Source organism: Anomaloglossus baeobatrachus, chromosome 7 (assembly GCF_048569485.1).
Source record: "Anomaloglossus baeobatrachus isolate aAnoBae1 chromosome 7, aAnoBae1.hap1, whole genome shotgun sequence".
NCBI lineage: Eukaryota > Metazoa > Chordata > Amphibia > Anura > Aromobatidae > Anomaloglossus > Anomaloglossus baeobatrachus.
Window position 1 is genome coordinate 282671910 of NC_134359.1, and position 22758 is coordinate 282694667.

The window sequence follows — 22758 nt, forward strand, 5'->3', positions numbered from 1 at the left end:
TATATTTCCATGAACTAAGACATTGATTTGTGCAGAGTCCTGTAATATGTTCCTTCCAACTCTCATCCATCCTTCACTGCCTTCTCCTCCATCCATCCATCCATCCCTCATCCATCACTTCATCCCTCCATTCATCTCTCCATTTATTTAATAATAATAATAATAAATATTATTATTATTATTATTCATTTATATATCACTATTAATTCCGCAACGATTTACATACATTGGCAACACTGTCCCCATTGGGGCTCACAATCTAAATTCCCTGTCTGTATGTCTTTGGAGTGTGGGAGGAAACCGGAGAACCCGGAGGAAACCCACGCAAACACGGGGAGAACATACAAACTCCTTGCAGATGGTGTCTTTGATCAATCAATCATTTAATCTATACATCCCTCTATCTGTCCCTCCCTCCATTAACACTAGAACTACTGGACTCGTGACACCTATATAGAAATACATAGTGCAAAGTAGTCAAAATGACTACCTCAGTAGTTCTAGTGTTAATTTCTCATCCATCTCTCCCTCTATCCCTCCCTCCATGCAACTCTCACCCATCCCTCCCACTCTCCTTTCAGCCATCCTTTCATGCATCCATCCATCTCTCCAAACATCACTTATCCATACATACATCTCTCATCCATCCCTCCATACATCCCTCCTCCATCCATCCCTCCTCCATCCATCCCTCCCTCCATTCATCCCTCCCTCCATTCATCCATCCCTTACTACCTCCCCCATCCATCCCACATCAAACCATTTATCCATCCCTCATCCATCCATGGCATCCCTCCCTCATCCATTCATCTATTCATCCCTCATCCCACCCACCCATCAATCAATCAATCAATCCTTCCATCCATCCCTCGTTTGATCCATCCCTCCATCTATCCATTCATCATCCATCCATACCTCCATCCCTCCATCTATCCCACATCAAACCATTTATCCATCCCTAATCGTCCATCCATCCATACCTCATCCATTCATCCCTCATACCATCTATCCATCAATCCCTCTATCCATCCATCGTTCATCCGTTCATCCATCCATACCTCCATCCCGCACTACCTCCCCATCTATCCCTCCTTCCATCCCACATAAATTTATGCATCCCTAATCCATCCATACCTCATCCATCCATCCCATCCCACCCTCATCCATTCCATTTCTCCCTCATCAATCCATCCATCCCTCCATACATCCCTCCTCCATCCATCCCTCCTCCATCCATCCCTCCTCCATCCATCCCTCCTCCATCCATCCCTCCCTCCATTCATCCATCCCTTACTACCTCCCCCATCCATCCCACATCAAACCATTTATCCATCCCTCATCCATCCATGGCATCCCTCCCTCATCCATTCATCTATTCATCCCTCATCCCACCCACTCACCCATCAATCAATCAATCCTTCCATCCATCCCTCGTTTGATCCATCCCTCCATCTATCCATTCATCATCCATCCATACCTTCATCCCTCCATCTATCCCACATCAAACCATTTATCCATCCCTAATCGTCCATCCATCCATACCTCATCCATTCATCCCTCATACCATCTATCCATCAATCCCTCTATCCATCCATCGTTCATCCGTTCATCCATCCATACCTCCATCCCGCACTACCTCCCCATCTATCCCTCCTTCCATCCCACATAAATTTATGCATCCCTAATCCATCCATACCTCATCCATCTATCCCATCCCACCCTCATCCATCTATCCCATCCCTCCCTCATCCATCCATCCCATCCCACCCTCATCCATTCCATCTCTCCCTCATCAATCCATCCATCCCTCCCTCATCCATCCATCCATCCCATCCCTCATCCATCCATCCATCCCATCCCTCGTCCATCCATCCATCCCATCCCTCGTCCATCCATCCATCCCATCCCTCGTCCATCCATCCATCCATCCCTCATCCATTCTATCTTTCCCTCCATCCAAACAATACATAGATAACTTTCCCTTGGTGCCCGATGCTTTTGCCTATGACACTTCCACAGCTGATGACAATGCCTCGGGTAGCTCCAGTACAGAGTGGCCCTTTGGGCTTTTGCCCCGCTCCCTCCTTCCCATCCTTCCTCATCTTCAGCAAGTTTCCTTTTAAAACGACCTGTTGTGATTAGTGCCCACTAATGTGAGGACAAGCTGCTGCTTTTCTAATGCCACGTCCCGGCCAGACGTGGTACGGGGCCCGGTGGGCATTTATCAGAGCTGGCCGCACAGTCTTCCTATGAATTAACCCTTCAGACTGAGGTTATTTTTGCGTCTATTATTACTGGTACTGTTATTGCTGACTGTGGCTTTTTGTGGAGGGCACACCCATGGGCTGCTAATACTATGGCGCCTTCAGAAGCAATTCATTTGTAGAGATTAGCTGGTAAATCTGGGGGCTTAGCCTTTCATTTGCATTAACCCTTTGCAGTGTGAAGTGTAGTAGATGACCAGAGATAAGAGATTAGGAGGAGACCAGCTGCCGCCCCTCCTGTGACCGGAGCTCTAAGCATTAATGCACGGCCCTATTCACATTCTCTATTTTTACGGCTGGGCCACAGGGGAGCCCGGTTCATCACAATGGCGCTATATTTATCTGTACAAACCTCCGTCTTCTGAAATATTTACTAGTGTAGCCGAAGAGAAACTCATAGATCTGAGCAGCTTATCTCAGATTTGAGTCTATAAGAAGAAGGTGAATTAACATACAGGGTCACTGCTTCGTATAAAGTCAAAACATCACCTCTAGAGAAGACGTGACACATTCAATAATTATGCACTTTTTTTCTACCTGGTGTAAATGCCGCTGTTTTCCTGAATCCGGCGATGTTTTTCTTTTGTTTCTACGCCTCTCCGTTCCTGAGATATGGCCTCCTCTTCCCTGTGTGTAAATCTAGTCTTGTTATCCAAGTGGGCGTGGTTCTCAAACAGACTTGAGCACCACACCCCGTTGATAAAAAAACAAACAATTTCTACATAGGGAAGAGAGGCCATATCTCAAGAACGCAGAGGCGTAGAAACAAAAGAAAAACATCGCTGGATTCAGGAGAACGAGGACAATTGAACCAGGTAAAGAAAATGATATGGTTATGGCGAGTGGCAAGTCCTCTTTAAAGGGAGTTTCCACCTTAAAACGAAGGCCTTGAGGTTATATATTTGGTAAGGTTTTACAAAACTGTACCACATAGTTGGGAAAGTTCAGTGACCTACAAAATGGCCAACATTAGGGCTCTCATACAGCTATGACATTTTCTTACATGGCGCCACCTGGTGTACAAAGTGTAGAATGTGCACATTCTCCTAATGAACAGAATGCTGGTGGTCGCACATGCTCAGTTACTCTCCCCACCATCAGGTCTCTGCATAATGATTTTCTGTTTGACAGCCAATATAAATTACTTTCTATCCTGCAGGGCAGGATCAGAGCCTTTGAGGTACATGGAAGAATAGCTGAGAAGAGACTTCACAGGGGGATTAAGAAGGGACTATACTGTCAGCTGTCAGTGGAAGAAGGAGACTGTTTCAGATTGTCAGCTGCCACAGGGGGAAGGAGAGTGATTTTCATTGTCAGGTGCAAGAGAGTGAATGAGACCGATTCTGATTGTCAGTTGCCACAGGGGGAAGGAGATTGATTCCCACTGTCCACTACCACAGGGGGCAGGAGACTGATTCTGATTGTCAGTTACAACAGGGGGAGGGAGACTGATTCTGATCATCAGGTGCAAGAGGGTGAAGGAGACTGATTCTGATTGTTAGTTGCAACAAGGGAAAGGAGACTGATTCTGATTGTCAGATGCAAGAGGGTGAGGAGACTGATTCTAACTGTCCACTGCCACAGGGGGAGGAGACTGATTCTGATTGTCAGTGACCACAGAGGGAAGAAAACTGATTCTGATTGTCAGGTGCTACAGGGGGAAGGAGACTAATTCTGGTTGTCAGGTGTAAGAGGGTGAAGGAGACTGATTCCCACTGTCCGCTGCCACAGAAGGAAGGAAACTGATTCTGACTGTCAGGTGCAAGAGGGTGAAAAAGACGGATTCTGATTGTCAACTGCCACAGGGGGAAGGAGACTGAATCTGATTGTCAGCTGCCACAGATGAAGGAGACTGATTCTGATTGTCAGCTGCCAGAGGGTGAAGGATACTGATTCTGTGCAGCATCATCACGGGGGACACATATAAGCAAAAAAAAGTTGAACTTATTTAATTTTCATACAAAAAAACAATGTCTATTAACTACGTATAAAGAATTTTAATTCAGCGTTCTAGCAAAAATGTGTGTGGGCAGCCTATGACCTTGGCCTTAATTTCTTAAATTGCTCTATGCAGTAAAGCCAATTTTTCCATTAGACAGGTTTTGATAAATAAGGCTCATCGTGCCCATAGGGACTGGCTCAGTTAGTAATCTTGAGAAATGAAGCTATATACCTGGTCTGGATATACACACAGAAATAAGGGCACATCATCTGCACTACAGCTTCTGCGGGATCCACGGAAAGTGCAAATACTGGAAAGGGGTTAAACAGCTCCATTGACGTCGATGGGATGCTGTATGTACTGACCACATCTGCCAGAACCTTTTTTTTCTGCACTTTTGCGCCTAAAGCTTCTGTCTCAGCTTTTTGCTATTTGAGGATTTGTGAATTACAATCCCGTGATCAACAAGAGACGAAAATAGAACAAGGGAAAAGAAAAAAAAAAGAAAGAAAGTGCCGCGTTACAGAACATGGACGTATATAACCTGAACCTTGCAGATCAATTTCTTAAAGGGGGATGTTCAGAATTAGAAAAAAATATAGAGGTTTTGTTTCAAAAATGGCGCCACACTTGTCCACAGGTTGTGCTTGGTATTACACCTATTCAATTTAATAGAGTTGACCTGCAATACCAGGCATGGCCTATGAACAAGGGTGGCACTGTTTCTGGAAAATTAAAAATCCAGAAGGCTATTTCTGCTTCATCCATATAGGATAATGCCCCCAGGGAGGTTGTTACCTGATGTTGTCGATCAGGCGGTGCTGAGACTCCTCCGTCAGTATCATGGGCAGCATATAAGCCAAACGATCCACCTTCCTGTCCTGAGCGTACTGCTTCAACAGAGCAAAGACCTTCTCCTTCAAGGCCGGCTGCTCCCCCAAGACCTCATCAAGCTGGAAGGAAAATGCCGGAGGGCAAAATGACAAAGAAAACAAAACATCAGAATGACGACTCTATGTAAGTGACGGTAGAATATACTCTGCAGGGTGCACTTGTCTGATATGAGCAGCAGCAATAATGTAATATAAAAGGAGTCCTCCGATGTGTCAGTCATTCACTGTGATAAACTAGGGCTCATCTGATGACCAATGCAATCACTACCAGAAGTGACCATCACTTTATCCAAAATGGTCTTGACAATTCCTCAAAATTCACTCCATAATTCTGTCCACTAGGGGTCTCCCTTCTGTATAATTTCCTATACACTGCCTGTTGTCAAGTGTAATCCATCTGTAAGAGCAAACATGCTGAAATGACTTACGGAATGGGGGTGGGTCTTTGTCTCTCTATAGTAAGTGGGGGCGGGTCTTTGTCTCTCTATAGTAAGTGGGGGAGGGTCTTTGTCTCTCTATAGTAAGTGAGGGCGGGTCTTTGTCTCTCTATAGTAAGTGGGGGAGGGTCTTTGTCTCTTTATAGTAAGTGGGGGCGGGTCTTTGTCTCTTTATAGTAAGTGGGGGAGGGTCTTTGTCTCTCTATAGTAAGTGGGGGCGGATCTTTGTCTCTCTATAGTAAGTGGGGGCGAGTCTTTGTCTCTCTATAGTAAGTGAGGGCGAGTCTTTGTCTCTCTATAGTAAGTGGGGGAGGGTCTTTGTCTCTTTATAGTAAGTGGGGGCGGGTCTTTGTCTCTTTATAGTAAGTGGGGGCGGGTCTTTGTCTCTATAGTAAGTGGGGGCGGTTCTTTGTCTCTCTATAGTAAGTGGGGGCGGGTCTTTATCTCTTTATAGTAAGTGGGGGCGGGTCTTTGTCTCTCTATAGTAAGTTGGGGTGGGTTTTTGTCTCTCTATAGTAAGTGGGGGTGGGTCTTTGTCTCTCTATAGTAAGTGGGGGCGGGTCTTTTTGTCTCTCTATAGTAAGTGGGGGTGAGTCGTTGTCTTTCTATAGTAAGTGGGGGTGAGTCTTTGTCTCTCTATATTAAGTGGGGGCGGGTCTTTGTCTCTGTATAGTAAGAGAGGGCGGGTCTTTGTCTCTCTATAGTAAGTGGGGGCGGTCTTTGTCTCTCTATAGTAAGTGGGGGTGAGTCGTTGTCTCTTTATAGTAAGTGGGGGCGGGTCTTTGTCTCTATAGTAAGTGGGGGTGAGTCGTTGTCTCTTTATAGTAAGTGGGGGCGGGTCTTTGTCTCTATAGTAAGTGGGGGATGGTCTTTGTCTCTCTATAGTAAGTGAGGGCGGGTCTTTGTCTCTCTATAGTAAGTGGGGGGCGGATCTTTGTCTCTCTATAGTAAGTGGGGGCGGGTCTTTGTCTCTCTATAGTAAGTGGGGGCGGGTCTTTGTCTCTATAGTAAGTGGGGGTGAGTCGTCTCTTTTTAGTAAGTGGGGGCGGTCTTTGTCTCTCTATAGTAAGTGGGGGTGAGTCGTTGTCTCTTTATAGTAAGTGGGGGCAGGTCTTTGTCTCTTTATAGTAAGTGGGGGCGGGTCTTTGTCTCTATAGTAAGTGGGGGCGGTCTTTGTCTCTCTATAGTAAGTGGGGGTGTCGTTGTCTCTTTATAGTAAGTGGGGGCGGGTCTTTGTCTCTATAGTAAGTGGGGGTGAGTCGTTGTCTCTTTATAGTAAGTGGGGGCGGGTCTTTGTCTCTATAGTAAGTGGGGGTGGGTCTTTGTCTCTCTATAGTAAGTGAGGGCGGGTCTTTGTCTCTCTATAGTAAGTGGGGGGCGGATCTTTGTCTCTCTATAGTAAGTGGGGGCGGGTCTTTGTCTCTCTATAGTAAGTGGGGGCGGGTCTTTGTCTCTATAGTAAGTGGGGGTGAGTCGCCTCTTTTTAGTAAGTGGGGGAGGTCTTTGTCTCTCTATAGTAAGTGGGGGTGAGTCGTTGTCTCTTTATAGTAAGTGGGGGCGGGTCTTTGTCTCTATAGTAAGTGGGGGCGGTTCTTTGTCTCTCTATAGTAAGTGGGGGCGGGTCTTTGTCTCTCTATAGTCAGTGGGGGTGGATCTTTGTCTCTATAGTAAGTGGGGGTGAGTCGTTGTCTCTTTTTAGTAAGTGGGGGGCAGATCTTTGTCCCTCTATAGTAAGTGGGGGTGGGTCTTTGTCTCTCTATAGTCAGTGGGGGTGGGTCTTTGTCTCTATAGTAAGTGGGGGTTAGTCGTTGTCTCTTTTTAGTAAGTGGGGCGGGTCTTTGTCTCTCTATAGAAAGTGGGGGAGGGTCTTTGTCTCTCTATAGTAAGTGGGGGTGGTTCTTTGTCTCTCTATAGTAAGTGGGGGTGGTTCTTTGTCTCTCTATAGTAAATGGGGGTGGTTCTTTGTCTCTCTATAGTAAGTGGGGGCGGTTCTTTGTCTCTCTATAGTAAGTGGGGGCGGGTCTTTGTCTCTCTATAGTAAGTGGGGGCGGGTCTTTGTCTCTCTATAGTAAGTGGGGGCGGGTCTTTGTCTTTCTCTAGTAAGTGGGGGCGGGTCTTTGTCTTTCTATAGTAAGTGGGGGAGGGTCTTTGTCTCTCTATAGTAAGTGAGGGCGAGTCTTTGTCTCTATAGTAAGTGGGGGTGGTTCTTTGTCTCTCTATAGTAAGTGGGGGTGGTTCTTTGTCTCTCTATAGTAAGTGGGGGTGGTTCTTTGTCTCTCTATAGTAAGTGGGGGTGGTTCTTTGTCTCTCTATAGTAAGTGGGGGATGGTCTTTGTCTCTCTATAGTAAGTGAGGGCGTGTCTTTGTCTCTCTATAGTAAGTGGGGGAGGGTCTTTGTCTCTCTATAGTAAGTGAGGGCGAGTCTTTGTCTCTCTATAGTAAGTGGGGGTGGTTCTTTGTCTCTCTATAGTAAGTGGGGGTGGTTCTTTGTCTCTCTATAGTAAGTGGGGGTGAGTCTTTGTCTCTCTATAGTAAGTGGGGGATGGTCTTTGTCTCTCTATAGTAAGTGGGGGTGGTTCTTTGTCTCTCTATAGTAAGTGGGGGTGGTTCTTTGTCTCTCTATAGTAAGTGGGGGCAGGTCTTTGTCTCTCTATAGTAAGTGGGGGCGGGTCTTTGTCTTTCTCTAGTAAGTGGGGGCGGGTCTTTGTCTTTCTATAGTAAGTGGGGGAGGGTCTTTGTCTCTCTATAGTAAGTGAGGGCGAGTCTTTGTCTCTATAGTAAGTGGGGGTGGTTCTTTGTCTCTCTATAGTAAGTGGGGGTGGTTCTTTGTCTCTCTATAGTAAGTGGGGGTGGTTCTTTGTCTCTCTATAGTAAGTGGGGGTGGTTCTTTGTCTCTCTATAGTAAGTGGGGGATGGTCTTTGTCTCTCTATAGTAAGTGAGGGCGTGTCTTTGTCTCTCTATAGTAAGTGGGGGAGGGTCTTTGTCTCTCTATAGTAAGTGAGGGCGAGTCTTTGTCTCTCTATAGTAAGTGGGGGTGGTTCTTTGTCTCTCTATAGTAAGTGGGGGTGGTTCTTTGTCTCTCTATAGTAAGTGGGGGTGAGTCTTTGTCTCTCTATAGTAAGTGGGGGATGGTCTTTGTCTCTCTATAGTAAGTGGGGGTGGTTCTTTGTCTCTCTATAGTAAGTGGGGGTGGTTCTTTGTCTCTCTATAGTAAGTGGGGGCAGGTCTTTGTCTCTCTATAGTAAGTGGGGGCGGGTCTTTGTCTCTCTATAGTAAGTGGGGGCAGGTCTTTGTCTCTATAGTAAGTGGGGGCGGGTCTTTGTCTTTCTCTAGTAAGTGGGGGTGAGTCTTTGTCTTTCTCTAGTAAGTGGGGGTGAGTCTTTGTCTTTCTATAGTAAGTGGGGGTGAGTCTTTGTCTCTCTATAGTAAGTGGGGGCAGGTCTTTGTCTCTCTATAGTAAGTGGGGGCGGGTCTTTGTCTCTCTATAGTAAGTGGGGGGTGGTTCTTTGTCTCTCTATAGTAAGTGGGGGCAGGTCTTTGTCTCTCTATAGTAAGTGGGGGCGGGTCTTTGTCTCTCTATAGTAAGTGGGGGTGAGTCTTTGTCTTTCTATAGTAAGTGGGGGCGGGTCTTTGTCTCTCTATAGTAAGTGGGGGCGGGTCTTTGTCTCTCTATAGTAAGTGGGGGGTGGTTCTTTGTCTCTCTATAGTAAGTGGGGGCAGGTCTTTGTCTCTCTATAGTAAGTGGGGGCGGGTCTTTGTCTCTCTATAGTAAGTGGGGGTGGGTCTTTGTCTCTCTATAGTAAGTGGGGGCGGGTCTTTGTCTCTCTATAGTAAGTGGGGGTGGGTCTTTGTCTCTCTATAGTAAGTGGGGGCGGGTGTTTGCCTCTGTACAGCGGGGGGCACCAGCCTGTTGCTCCAGAGTTACTTGTGGCTCGCGGCTATTTGACAGTCGGCACATTAGCACCAAGTCTAGCAAACAGCCATGAGGAGCCGGTCTCCAGATGGTGACTTTTGTGAGAAGCTCTGCGCAGATCTGCATCTTTATATACTGGGAGGAGGGGAATATAATAATACGGAGATAGGAGGCACTGGAAAGTGAATGCAGCAGAGTGATGAGAGTGATATATACAGGAATACTGAATGGGGGGAAGGTGGGAAATCCTAGATGTAAGTATACGGCTCAGTGTGAAGATTTGGCATCATTATACCGGTCATAAAGAGTAAACTGGAAAGACAAGAGCAACAGGGTCTTATCCGAATAACACAAGGTGATAGGGAACATGAAGCCGGTCACCTGGCTAAGATTGTGCACCCACAACCTGTAAAAGGCTGCTGCAGACCCCCGGTGTACAAGGTAAAAATGCTGGGGAAGGAATAGGTTAATTTCTGTGCTGACAATGTGTAGAGCCGTGGAAGGATCGAGCCGGATAAACCACATTGGAGTTCATTGCTTTTTAGTCAACGCGTTTCGAAGTCATATAGAAGTTTCTTCTTCAGGACAAAAGGGACAGGAGACATCTGTGGAGGACTGTATAGAGAACTCGTCTTCTGCAGTAATAAGAAGAGGCAAAAATAATTTTTTAAAAATATAATATAATACAATGTTCTTGTTTCTTAATACTATAGAAGACAAGTTCTCTATACAGTCCTCCAACACATGCTCCCTGTCCCTTTTGTCCTGAAGAACAAGTACATATATGACTTCAAAACGCGTTGACTAATATGCTACATTGAAATTCATCATTTTTCCGGTTTATCTTTCCGAAGACATTAACCCATTCCTTCCCCAGCAACTATATTGGAAATAGGGGTGCCACTACTATGTGGGGGAAGGTGAGAGCTCAGTATCGCTACTTGGGGTGACTCTGAATGTGGCTCAGGAACAATTTTCAGAGTTGAATGTGGCTCTCAAGGTAAGAAAGTTTGGGGACTTCTGCCCTACAGGAAGTGGGGGCGGGCCTTTGTCTTTCTATGGTAAGTGGGGGCGGGTCTTTGTCTTTCTATGGTAAGTGGGGACGGGTCTTTGTCTTTCTATGGTAAGTGGGGGAGGGTCTTTTTCTTTCTATGGTAAGTGGGGGAGGGTCTTTTTCTTTCTATGGTAAGTGGGGGAGGGTCTTTTTCTTTCTATGGTAAGTGGGGGAGGGTCTTTGTGTTTTTATGGTAAGTGGGGGAGGGTCTTTGTGTTTATATGATAAGTGGGGGAGGGTCTTTGTCTTTCTAGGGTAAGTGGGGAAGGGTCTTTGTCTCTCTATGGTAAGTGGGGGAGGGCCTTTGTCTTTCTATGGTAAGTGGGGGCGGGTCTTTGTCTTTATATGGTAAGTGGGGGTGGGTCTTTGTCTTTCTATGGTATCTGGTTGCGGGTCTTTGTCTTTCTATGGTATCTGGGGGCAGGTCTTTGTCTTTCTATGGTATTTGGGGGCAGGTCTTTGTCTTTCTATGGTAAGTGGGGGATGGTCTTTGTCTTTCTATGGTATCTGGGGGCAGGTCTTTGTCTTTCTATGGTACATGGGGCGGGTCCTTGTCTCTCTATAGAGAGGGGGGTGGGGGTGAATTTTTGTCTCACAGAGCGGAGGGCTTTCAGTTAAGGGCAGGTAATCATTGAACAATTGCAGACGAAATGCAAACTGGGAAGGAATAAGTGGAAGTCCCAGCTCCTATAATGCTGGCAGAATGCAAAAGAAGGGAGAATCTCCCACTGAAAAACAGTGGATCACAAGTTATAGAGCAAGGACAGCTCCAACCTGTTGTGAGGGATCAGGGCAGCAAGACAGAAGATTGTGCTTTTCTATAGGGTGGAAGTGTAATAATAGATTCAACATTTAAATAGTTAAAAATTATGTCACTGATAATATATAAAATGTCTTGAAATTTTGAGCTCCTATTTCTCTTTTTCCCTTCACACAGCCATAGAGAAAAATGATAAAATTTGTTTTTTCTGCAGCCACCACTAGGGGGAGCTCACTGAGGACAGATTTACCATTTAGTTTAATAGGACCTCTGACCTCTATAAAGATATACGATGAGGTTAGAGGTCATGTATTTGGGTACATAGGTAAATAAGGAGCTGATGTGAATGGGAAGCAACCCCAGGATTAGAGGGTCCTGGAAGACCCCTGGGGTCTGTACATCAGAGCAGATGTGACCGCTGTCCCTGATCACACGCTTCCTGATGAAACATGGCCGTGTCATTCTCCTCGGTCTGAAATGAAATTCTTCGCTCTCCTTGGAATTTCTTTGAGAATCGCAGCATGAAAAACGATCTTGAAACCTAAAAGGGAACAATCACCTTGCAGGAAATAAAGAGCGGCCTAACAACAGACGACATCCCCCCGGGGATCGTACAGATTAAGGCTGTTACATGCGCAAGCAGCTGTAAATCCAGCACTGCAGCTGCTGCAGAAGCACTTGGGAATAAAGAGCCGTCAGTCACTTAAAGGGAACCTGACATACTGTACATTGGGGTTTGTTACAGAAGAAGCTAGGGGGCGCTCTTGCACCCATTAAAGAGCCTTCCCAGGGTGTAAAAATACCATACACAAACCACCGACGTGCCCCGGGTCAGATTTTGGGTGCCCTCTTGCTCCACCATCTGTATGGCACTATTACTTTTAGCGGCACTGTCCATCTGGTGCCATTGTTTTTAGCATTGTTATCAGTGTGGCACTATTCTGGAGGGTAATTATAAAAATGACACTATTTTTACAGCATAGTAATAGAGGACAGGTGCAGTACGAGGGGCAAATAGGGCAAAAAAAAGGCTCAAAATTGGGGGAGATGTTTGGGTATTTTGCAAATAAGTGGAAGGTGCTGGAAAAGTGAAGAGCCAAAAACGTCTGCGTTGGAAACTCTTGTGATACTGCGTCACGCTCCCGGTGGAGAGCGCCCGAATATGCACGAGAGACTAATGCGTTCAGACCAAAGGGCGACTGGCGTACGACAAATACCACAAACAAAAGGGGACACTGGGAAACAATAACAACGGAGGGTCCTGGAGCTAGTCAGAGGGGTAGATGGACACCTCATATTCTTACTGTAGCTGTCCCTATACAGTCTCTCGCCAAGCAGGAACCTGAGACTCTGAGAGCCCTGTAGACACCCTGGCTAGTGAGAGGCAGGTAAGGTTCACTAGACCCACCGCTGCACTAATAGGACACAAGTGAAGGAAAGACAAATGGAATCCAACAACTTCAGGAGAATCCTCAGCAGAACCTTCCACCAAGGCGTCCAGAAAACAACTGGATTGTATAATCAGCAAGGATTGGTGGGAAACACAACTATTTCAACCTAAAGGGGCGTGGCTACAAAGCAGCTGACATGCGCTGCCATGAGCTGCAGGCAACAAAACTGACATTGATTTATAAAGAACCAAAAGAAAGGAAACCTAGTCCAGATGGAAATGAGGGGCTCCAGTCCAAAAGCTGTCACTAGTCTATAAAAGAGAGGGAGATTACGTGACTTACTGGGAGAAGTCGTCATGGCGGTCTGGGCTGGATAGCAAACAAAAGGGAAAGTCAAAAAGATGTCACCGAATATATCTGTGCTGCATTCTCTCTTATGATCTGCTGAGCGCCTGTATAGCGCCACTATATGATGACTGTATGGCAGTAATTTTACTGTATTTATTTAGCAATACCTGACGATATCATGCTAGACCTTATGTTAGAAGTGATCTAGTGCTACCGAAAAGTGATTTCTTAGGGGGTCCTTATCCAAAAACAGCATCTGCAGTTCTTAGTACTTAAGAGGCGGGGGAGCTGCGTGCAGAATACGGCGCTGGAGCTGTACTTTTCCTTTGAATGTGTTATTCGGTAATTCGTGCCCGGCTCGCGCCCCTGGGAGACGGCCTCACATCTCTTGGCAGATTTCAAATCTTTTAGAAAGCTAATTCCTGTTTTATTTACAAGTCATTAAAAAGTCGATACGGTAATTACGTTGCAGCAATTCATTTGGAACTACATCTCCCCTGCTTACAGTAAATCAGCGGCCCTAATAGACTATAAAGGCTTCAGTCTGCATAGGGAACGGCGATCCCTACAGGAATAGTGTATGGGAGGATTAAAGGGGTTGTTCACACAGGAGCAGCCCCGTGCTAGAGGGTAAAGCAGCTGCAATCATGTATTGGCCCTAAGCCTAAAGGGCCAAAAAAGATCTGACGTCACGAGACCTGCTTTATATATGGCATAAAACGCCATATGAGTGAATATCTAAATACTCACAGGTGAACTCTTCTCATTTGCTCTTCTCCATCCAGCCCAGACCACCATGATCACTTCCTCCAGAGTTTGCAACACAAACACTTTTCCAGTCCCCTCCCTATATAAACCCAATTTACACAAAAACTCACTACCCCAGCAGCCCCCCATTATAAAGGGAGTCGGCTGCAATTCCCTACAGTCAATGGTGTCACTTTCCCTTTTCTTCTCCTTCTGACCCAGACCACCATAACGACTTCCTCCAGAGTTTGCAACACAAACGCTATTCCAGCCCCCTCCCTATATATAGCCAACTTACACAAACTCTCTACACCAGCAGAGCACCATTATGTTACTTTCCCTTTTCTTCTCCTTCCGGTCCAGACCACCATGCCGAATTCCTCCAGCCAGCTTGAAACACATGAGATTTTTCAGACCCCTCTATATATATACCCAACTTACACAAAAACTCCCTACCCCAGCAGTGCCCCGTTATAAAGGGAGCCGGCTTCAGTGTCAATGGTGTCACATTCCCTTTCTTCTCCTTCTGGCCCAGACCACCATGACAACTTTCTTCAGACAGAGTTTGCAACACAAACACTTTTCCAGCCCACAACTTACTCAAAAAGTCACTACCCCAACAGCACCCCATTATAAAAGAGACCGGCTGCAGTTCCCTACACAGTCAATGATGTCTCCTTCCCTTTTCTTCTCCTTCTGGCCCAGACCACCATAACGACTTCCTCCAGAGTTTGCAACACAAATGCTATTCCAGTCCTCTCCCTATATATACACAACTAAGGCTGGAGTCACACTTGCGTGTGGCTCGTGCGAGTATCGGATCGCACTGCCCGGACCGGCTGGCTTCTCTTCCGCCAGGAGCGGCTCCGCTGTATGTATTTCTGTGATGATGACCAGCTCCAGTCAGGAGAGGCATGGCCAGCCTGGGCAGTGTGATCGATACTCGCACGAATCACACGCAAGTGTGACTCCAGCCTTATATAAACTCTCTACCCCATCAGCACACTGTTATGTCACTTTCCCTTTTCTTATCCTTCCGGTCCAGACCACCATGATGATTTCCTCCAGGCAGAGTTTGCAACACAAACACTTTTCCAGCCTCCTCCCTATATATACCAAACTTACACAAAAACTCCCTTTCCCAGCAGTGCCCCGTTATAAAGGGAACTGGCTTCAGTTCCTTACACAGTCCATAATGTCACTTTCCCTTTTCATCTCGTTCCAGCCCAGACCAAAATGACGACTATCTCCAGACAGAGTTTGCAACACAAACGCTTTTCCAGCCCCCTCCTATATATACTCAACTTACCCAAAAACCCTCTACCCCAGCAGTGCCCCGTTATAAAGGGAACTACCTGCAGTTCCCTACACAGTCAATGGTGTCACTTTACTTTTTCTTCTCCTTCCGGCCCAGACCACCATGACGACCTCTTCCAGCAGAGTTTCCAACATAGACAACTTTGGCCTCTCACTTTTCAAAACACCTTCCGAATATTTTTCCGACCTATACAAACTCTCTACCCTGATGTATCTCCAATCGTGTGCCTGTTATGGCATCATATGCCCTTCTAACTGCACCTGTGTGTCATCAACTACTATACTTGTGTGGGGGGGGCTTAAACAATCCCCCCTTAAATTATCCAGGGCTTTGTCCCTGAAGGACTAGATGTCTGCCACTATTTATTACATTCTCACTCCCTGACCGAGAGGACATCCGACACCAAAAAGGGCTCTGAACAACCCATTGACATTTTTTTCCCCTCCTTGTAATGTAGGATAGGTCCCCCCACCAATACCAAAAATGAAGGTCAAGCAGCGCTGATGTGGCACTGTCTCCACTTTTTGGAAGGGGGATTATAAAAATGACACTATTATTTCTAAAACATGATAGTTGGGGACACAGTTACACATCAGGGCAGATGGGGCCACAACAGGGACCCAATTGGGGCTAGATCAGGGTAGGGAGTTTGTGAAGGTCGGGCAAATATTCGGAAGGTGTTGGAGAAATGAGGGGCCAAAGTTGTCTGTATTGCAAACTCTGCTGGAAGAAGTTGTCATTGTGGTCTGGGTTGGAAGGGGAAGAAAAGGAAAAGTGATACCATTGACTATGAAGGAAACTGCAAACGAATCTCTTTATAATGGGGCGCGACTGAACCAAAAGGTAATGAAGGGGATCCAGCACTGGGGCAATTTATGCACTACCTGTGCTGTCCTCTAAGGCAAATATGCCCAATAATGGAGCAGTAAAGACATGTTTTGGAAGCTGTGCGACAACCTTATGCAAAAAGTAATTTTGGACATAATAGTTGTACCCCAGCTTTTCCAAAAACTGCCAAATCTGGGAATATATATAATTATTGGGTATGCAGTTACACCATAACCCGACGCATTTCAGCAATGCTTCTGACCACATCACTCCGCTGTGAGCCGATTCATGATCTTACATTGATTGTACGCAGCACTTCTGCTAATTTCTGAGCCCAGGTCTATATTACCTCTCTGCGGTCGCTCACTAGGTCTTGTGGTCAAGTACATTTCACTAAAACCTTTCTTCATGGATGGAGGGAGGTGAAGATGATGAGGAGCGTTACACGATGTACAGACCTCTGAGTGATGATGACGATGGATTCAATTACAAGCTCTAAAGGTAAACTGATGATAAAGGGGTGATATCAAAATTTTCCCCGAAACAGCGCCACTCTTGACCATAGGCTGTGTCTGGTATTGCAGCTGAGGGACATTCATTTAAATGGGACCTTTTTTAACCTCACAAGACGCCCATTACAGATCGATTCCATCCTTACTGTATATAGCCGATCTTCCTGTGGTGGACTGGGCACCACCACATAGCAGATGGTCACCAATGAGACTGTCACACGGTATTTGGCTCTAAACACGCCGAGTGTCATGGCGGCATTTGTCATTGTTCACATTGCAGAGTCTGACACTCCTCACTATGCCTCCTACACAGACAGGCTCAGGCGTTGACCAGCTGTATGCTCATTAGTGATCGGGCTTCTTACCTCTTCGATCACATGTTGTGGGAGACCTATCACAGTCAATTTCCGCCTTTTCAAGATGGAGGAGCCTGTCTTCCTATGCCGGCTATAGCTTTAGCTAGACTGGTCCATTTGCTGTTGTATCCCAGTCCTGCTGGTGATTGTATTGCTTTGTGCATGGAGTTCTCTCATCGTATTGTTGTTTCCTCCCTGCTCTTACTTTCCTCCTTATCACTTGTTGTCTAAGGCTATGTGCGCACAGTGCATTTTTCGCGGCATTTTTGCGCTGAAAACTGCATGACTTTGCTTCCCCAGCAAAGTCTGAGTTTTCATTTTTGCTGTCTGCACACCACCTTTTTTTTAAGCTGTGATTTTGAGCTTAAAAAAAAATGGACATGTCAATTCTTACCTGCGTTTTCTTTGTCGCTCCTTATTGGGAGACCCAGACCCAGACCCAGACTTATTGGGAGGCCACACAAAGTATTACACTAAAAGTGTAAAGCCCCTCCCCTTCTGCCTATACACCCCCCGTGCTGCCACGGGCTCATCAGTTTTTATGCTTTGTGCGAAGGAGGTCAGACATCCACGCATAGCTCCACAGCTTAGTCAGCAGCAGCTGCTGACTATGTCGGATGGAAGAAAAGAGGGCCCATAACAGGGCCCCCAGCATGCTCCCTTCTCACCCCACTCTTGTCGGCGGTGTTGTTAAGGTTGAGGTATCCATTGCAGGTATGGAGGCTGGAGCCCACATGCTGTTTTCCTTCCCCATCCCTCAATTAGGGCTCTGGGTGAAGTGGGATCCTTTCGGTCTCCAGGCACAGGAGACCGTGCTCCATCCACAGCTCCTGAGGACCATGCTGGATAGGAGCCGAGTATCGTTCAGGGACATGGCCCTGCTACTTTGAGGTACTCTGTGTCCCCGTGGGGACCGCGCACAGCAACACTCCAGCATTGCTGGGTGTGCTAGTGCACCGGGGACAGCAGCGCTGACTGCGTTTGTGCCATTACACACTTCAGCGTCGCTGAGTGTGTTCGTGTAGGGGGACTGCCGCGCTGACCGCCGCTGCCATGGTTATCACTGCGGCGCGGCTGGGACTGTTAGTGCGCCGGGGACTTCCGCGCCGACCGCGCTTATACGGCGGCCGCGCTTATAACTCGAGTCCCCGGCTTTTGCGGCCTAGTCTCGTTTTCTTCCCGCCCCCAGCCCTGCCAATCAGGGGAAGGGCGGGACGCTGTACAGGACGGCAGCACTGAGGGCTGGAGCATGCTTTGCATACTCCACCCCCCTCACTCTGCACAGTGGGGCACCAGTTCCCGCACTTTTCTGGGTCACGCCCACGGCTCCCTCCTCTCCTCAGGACGCTGGCAGCCATTCCTCTCAGCTCTGCCAACGCTGGAGAGGAGAGACAAGCTCAGGGAGACCCAGGCAGGATTTCTGGTGCCCACACAACCGCTTTGCGCAGGCGGTAAGCAGCACCTGTGGTGCTGGCCCCACTAGTGCAGAAGTGTATTTATAGTTTATATGATTATAGTCTATACTTTACACTGTATGGTGCACTGTTGATTTGTGGCTATTTACCCTCCTGTATTGCTCAGAGGAGACAACAGCATGTCGTCCACAAATAGCAAGGGTGCCAAAGCACAGACTTACTATGCTGCCTGTGCAGCATGTACGGCTATACTGCCGGCAGGTTCCACTGACCCTCATTGTGTGCAATGCTCGGCCCCTGTGGCACTTTCTCAGCCGGAGCCTCTGCTAGGGGTAGCCCAGGGAGAACCACCTGTTAACACTGTCCAGGTGACAGGGACGGAGTTTGCAGTTTTTACTGAAAGACTTTCTGAGACTATGGCTAAGATATTAGAAGCCTTGCAGTCCAGGCCGGCATCTCAAGCCAGGGGCACTGTGTTATCATTGTCCCCTGGTTCCCCTCAGTTGGAACAGCAATGTCCTCCCGGGGTGTCTCATGGATCCCAGGGTGAGGTCTCTGACACGGACCGCAGCCCCAGACCGATTAAGCGAGCTCGCTATGATATCCCCTCGACATCATCACAATGTTCAGGGTCTCAGCGAGAGGACTCTCTGTATGATGAACGGAGCTAGCTGATCAGGATTCTGATCCTGAAGCCGCTCTCAACCTTGATACTCCGGATGGGGACGCAATAGTGAATGATCTTATTGCGTCCATCAATCAAATGTTGGATATTTCTCCCTCGGCTCCTCCAGTGGAGGAGTCAGCTTCTCAGCAGGAGAAATTCCGTTTCAGGTTTCCCAAGCGTACAAAGAGTATGTTTCTGGACCACTCTGACTTCAGAGAGGCAGTCCAGAAACAACGAGCTTGTCCAGATAAGCGTTTTTCCAAGCGCCTTAAGGATACACGTTACCCTTTCCCTCCTGACGTGGTCAAGGGCTGGACTCAGTGTCCCAAGGTGGATCCTCCAATCTCCAGACTTGCGGCTAGATCCATAGTTGCAGTGGAAGATGGAGCTTCACTCAAGGATGCCACTGACAGGCAGATGGAGCTCTGGTTGAAATCCATCTATGAAGCTATCGGCGCGTCTTTTGCTCCAGCATTCGCAGCCGTATGGGCACTCCAAGCTATCTCAGCTGGTCAGGCGCAAATTGACGCACTCACGTACGTCTGCGCCGCAGGTGGCGTCCATAACCTCTCAAACGTCGGCATTTGCGTCCTACGCTATTAATGCTGTCCTGGACTCTGCGAGCCGTACGGCGGTTGCAGCTGACAATTCGGTGGCAATACGCAGGGCCTTGTGGCTGCGAGAATGGAAGGCAGATTCGGCTTCCAAAAAGTGCTTAACTGGATTGCCATTTTCTGGCGACCGTTTGTTTGGTGAGAGATTAGATGAAATCATCAAACAATCCAAGGGAAAGGAAACATCCTTACCCCAGGCCAAACCAAAAACACCCCAACAGAGGAGGGGACAGTCGAGGTTTCGGTCCTTTCGGGGTGCGGGCAGGTCCCAATTCTCCTCGTCCAAAAGGCCGCAGAAGGATCAGAGGAACTCCGACGCATGGCGGCCTAAATCACGCCCTAAAAAGACCGCCGGAGGTGCCGCTACTAAGGCGGCTTCCTCATGACTTACGGCCTCCTCACACCGCATCCTCGGTCGGTGGCAGGCTCTCCCGCTTTTGCGACACCTGGCTGCCACAAGTAAAAGACCGTTGGGTGAGAGACATTTTGTCTCACGGTTACAGGATAGAGTTCAGCTCTCGTCCTCCGACTCGATTCTTCAGAACATCTCCGCCTCCCGAGCGAGCCGAGGCTCTTCTGCAGGCGGTGGGCATTCTGAAGGCAGAAGGAGTGGTGGTCCCGGTTCCTCTTCAGCAACAGGGTCACGGTTTCTACTCCAACCTGTTTGTGGTTCCAAAGAAGGAAGGGTCCTTCCGTCCTGTTTTGGACCTAAAACTGCTCAACAAACACGTAAGGACCAGGCGGTTCCGGATGGAATCCCTCCGCTCCGTCATCGCCTCAATGTCCCAAGGAGATTTCCTAGCATCGATCGATATCAAGGATGCTTATCTCCACGTACCAATTGCTCCAGAGCATCAGCGCTTCTTGCGCTTCGCCATAGGAGACGAACACCTTCAGTTCGCGGCACTGCCGTTCGGCCTGGCGACAGCCCCAAGGGTTTTCACCAAGGTCATGGCTACAGTAGTTGCGGTCCTCCACTCTCAGGGTCACTCAGTGATACCTTACTTAGACGATCTGCTGGTCAAGGCACCCTCTCAAGAGGCATGCCAACACAGCCTCAACGTTACTCTGGAGATTCTCCAGAGTTTCGGGTGGATCATCAATTTTCCAAAGTCAAATCTGACACCGGTCCAATCGCTGACATATCTTGGCATGGAGTTTCATACTCTTCCAGCGATAGTGAAGCTTCCGCTGGACAAACAGCGTTCACTACAGACAGGGGTGCAATCTCTCCTTCAAGGTCGGTCACACCCCGTGAGGCGCCTCATGCACTTCCTGGGGAAGATGGTGGCAGCAATGGAAGCAGTCCCTTTCGCGCAGTTTCACCTGCGTCCACTTCAATGGGACATCCTACGCAAGTGGGACAGGATGCCGACGTCCCTAGACAGGAACGTCTCCCTCTCTCAGGCAACCAAAGCTTCCCTTCGGTGGTGGCTTCTTCCCACTTCATTATCGAAGGGGAAATCCTTCCTACCCCCATCCTGGGCGGTGGTCACGACGGACGCGAGTCTGTCAGGGTGGGGAGCAGTTTTTCTCCACCACAGGGCTCAGGGTACGTGGACTCAGCAAGAGTCTTCACTTCAGATCAATGTTCTGGAGATCAGGGCAGTGTATCTTGCCCTAAAAGCGTTCCAGCAGTGGCTGGAAGGCAAGCAGATCCGAATTCAGTCGGACAACTCCACAGCGGTGGCTTACATCAACCACCAAGGTGGGACACGCAGTCGGCAAGCCTTCCAGGAAGTCCGGCGGATTCTGCTGTGGGTGGAAGCCACAGCATCCACCATATCCGCAGTTCACATCCCGGGCGTAGAAAACTGGGAAGCAGACTTTCTCAGTCGCCAGGGCATGGACGCAGGGGAATGGTCCCTTCACCCGGACGTGTTTCAGGAGATCTGTTGCCGCTGGGGGATGCCGGACGTCGACCTAATGGCGTCACGGCACAACAACAAGGTCCCAACATTCATGGCTCGATCTCAAGATCACAGAGCTCTGGCGGCAGACGCCTTAGTTCAGGATTGGTCGCAGTTTCGGCTTCCTTATGTGTTTCCTCCTCTGGCACTGTTGCCCAGAGTGTTACGCAAGATAAGGGCCGACTGCCGCCGCGCCATCCTCGTCGCTCCAGACTGGCCGAGGAGGTCGTGGTACCCGGATCTGTGGCATCTCACGGTCGGCCAACCGTGGGCACTGCCAGACCGACCAGATTTGCTGTCTCAAGGGCCGTTTTTCCATCTGAATTCTGCGGCCCTCAACCTGACTGTGTGGCCATTGAGTCCTGGATCCTAGCGTCTTCAGGATTATCTCAAGAGGTCATTGCCACTATGAGACAGGCTAGGAAACCAACGTCCGCCAAGATCTACCACAGGACGTGGAAAATATTCCTGTCGTGGTGCTCTGCTCAGGGGTTTTCTCCCTGGCCATTTGCCTTGCCCACTTTTCTGTCCTTTCATCTCAATCAGGACATCTCCTTACCCTCTTTTTGTCCTCATCCAGTTCACCAATGTGAAAAGGATTTGCACTTGTTAGATCTGGTGAGAGCACTCAGACTCTACATTTCTCGTACGGCGCCCCTGCGCCGCTCGGATGCACTCTTTGTCCTTGTCGCTGGCCAGCGTAAAGGGACACAAGCTTTCAAGTCAACCCTGGCTCGGTGGATCAAGGAACCAATTCTCGAAGCTTACCGTTCCTCGGGGCTTCCGGTTCCCTCAGGACTGAAGGCCCATTCTACCAGGGCCGTGGGAGCGTCCTGGGCCTTGCGACACCAGGCTACGGCTCAGCAGGTGTGTCAGGCAGCTACCTGGTCGAGCCTGCACACTTTCACGAAACACTATCAGGTGCATGCCTATGCTTCGGCAGATGCTAGCCTAGGTAGGCGAGTCCTTCAGGCGGCAGTTGCCCACCTGTAGGACGGAGCCGTTACGGCTCTATTATGAGGTATTATTTACCCACCCAGGGACTGCTTTTGGACGTCCCAATTGTCTGGGTCTCCCAATAAGGAGCGACAAAGAAGAAGGGAATTTTGTTTACTTACCGTAAATTCCTTTTCTTCTAGCTCCAATTGGGAGACCCAGCACCCGCCCCTGTTTTTGTATACACATGTTGTTCATGTTAAATGGTTTCAGTTCTCCGATATTCCTTCGGATTGAATTTACTTTAAACCAGTTTATAATTTTTTCCTCCTTCTGGCTTTTGCACCAAAACTGATGAGCCCGTGGCAGCACGGGGGGTGTATAGGCTGAAGGGGAGGGGGCTTTACACTTTTAGTGTAATACTTTGTGTGGCCTCCGGAGGCATAGCTATA

The 22758-nt window shown here is 48.1% G+C and overlaps 1 protein-coding gene across 1 annotated transcript in view; it reads right to left on the reverse strand.

The window, feature by feature from the left end:
• GRID2IP (Grid2 interacting protein) overlaps window positions 1-22758 on the reverse strand; it is a 78302-nt gene that overhangs the window by 53608 nt on the left and 1936 nt on the right. Inside the window, exon 2 of the mRNA XM_075318283.1 lies at window positions 5005-5159. Coding sequence (XP_075174398.1) covers window positions 5005-5159 — 155 coding nt within the window. The remainder of the gene's footprint in view (window positions 1-5004; window positions 5160-22758) is intronic.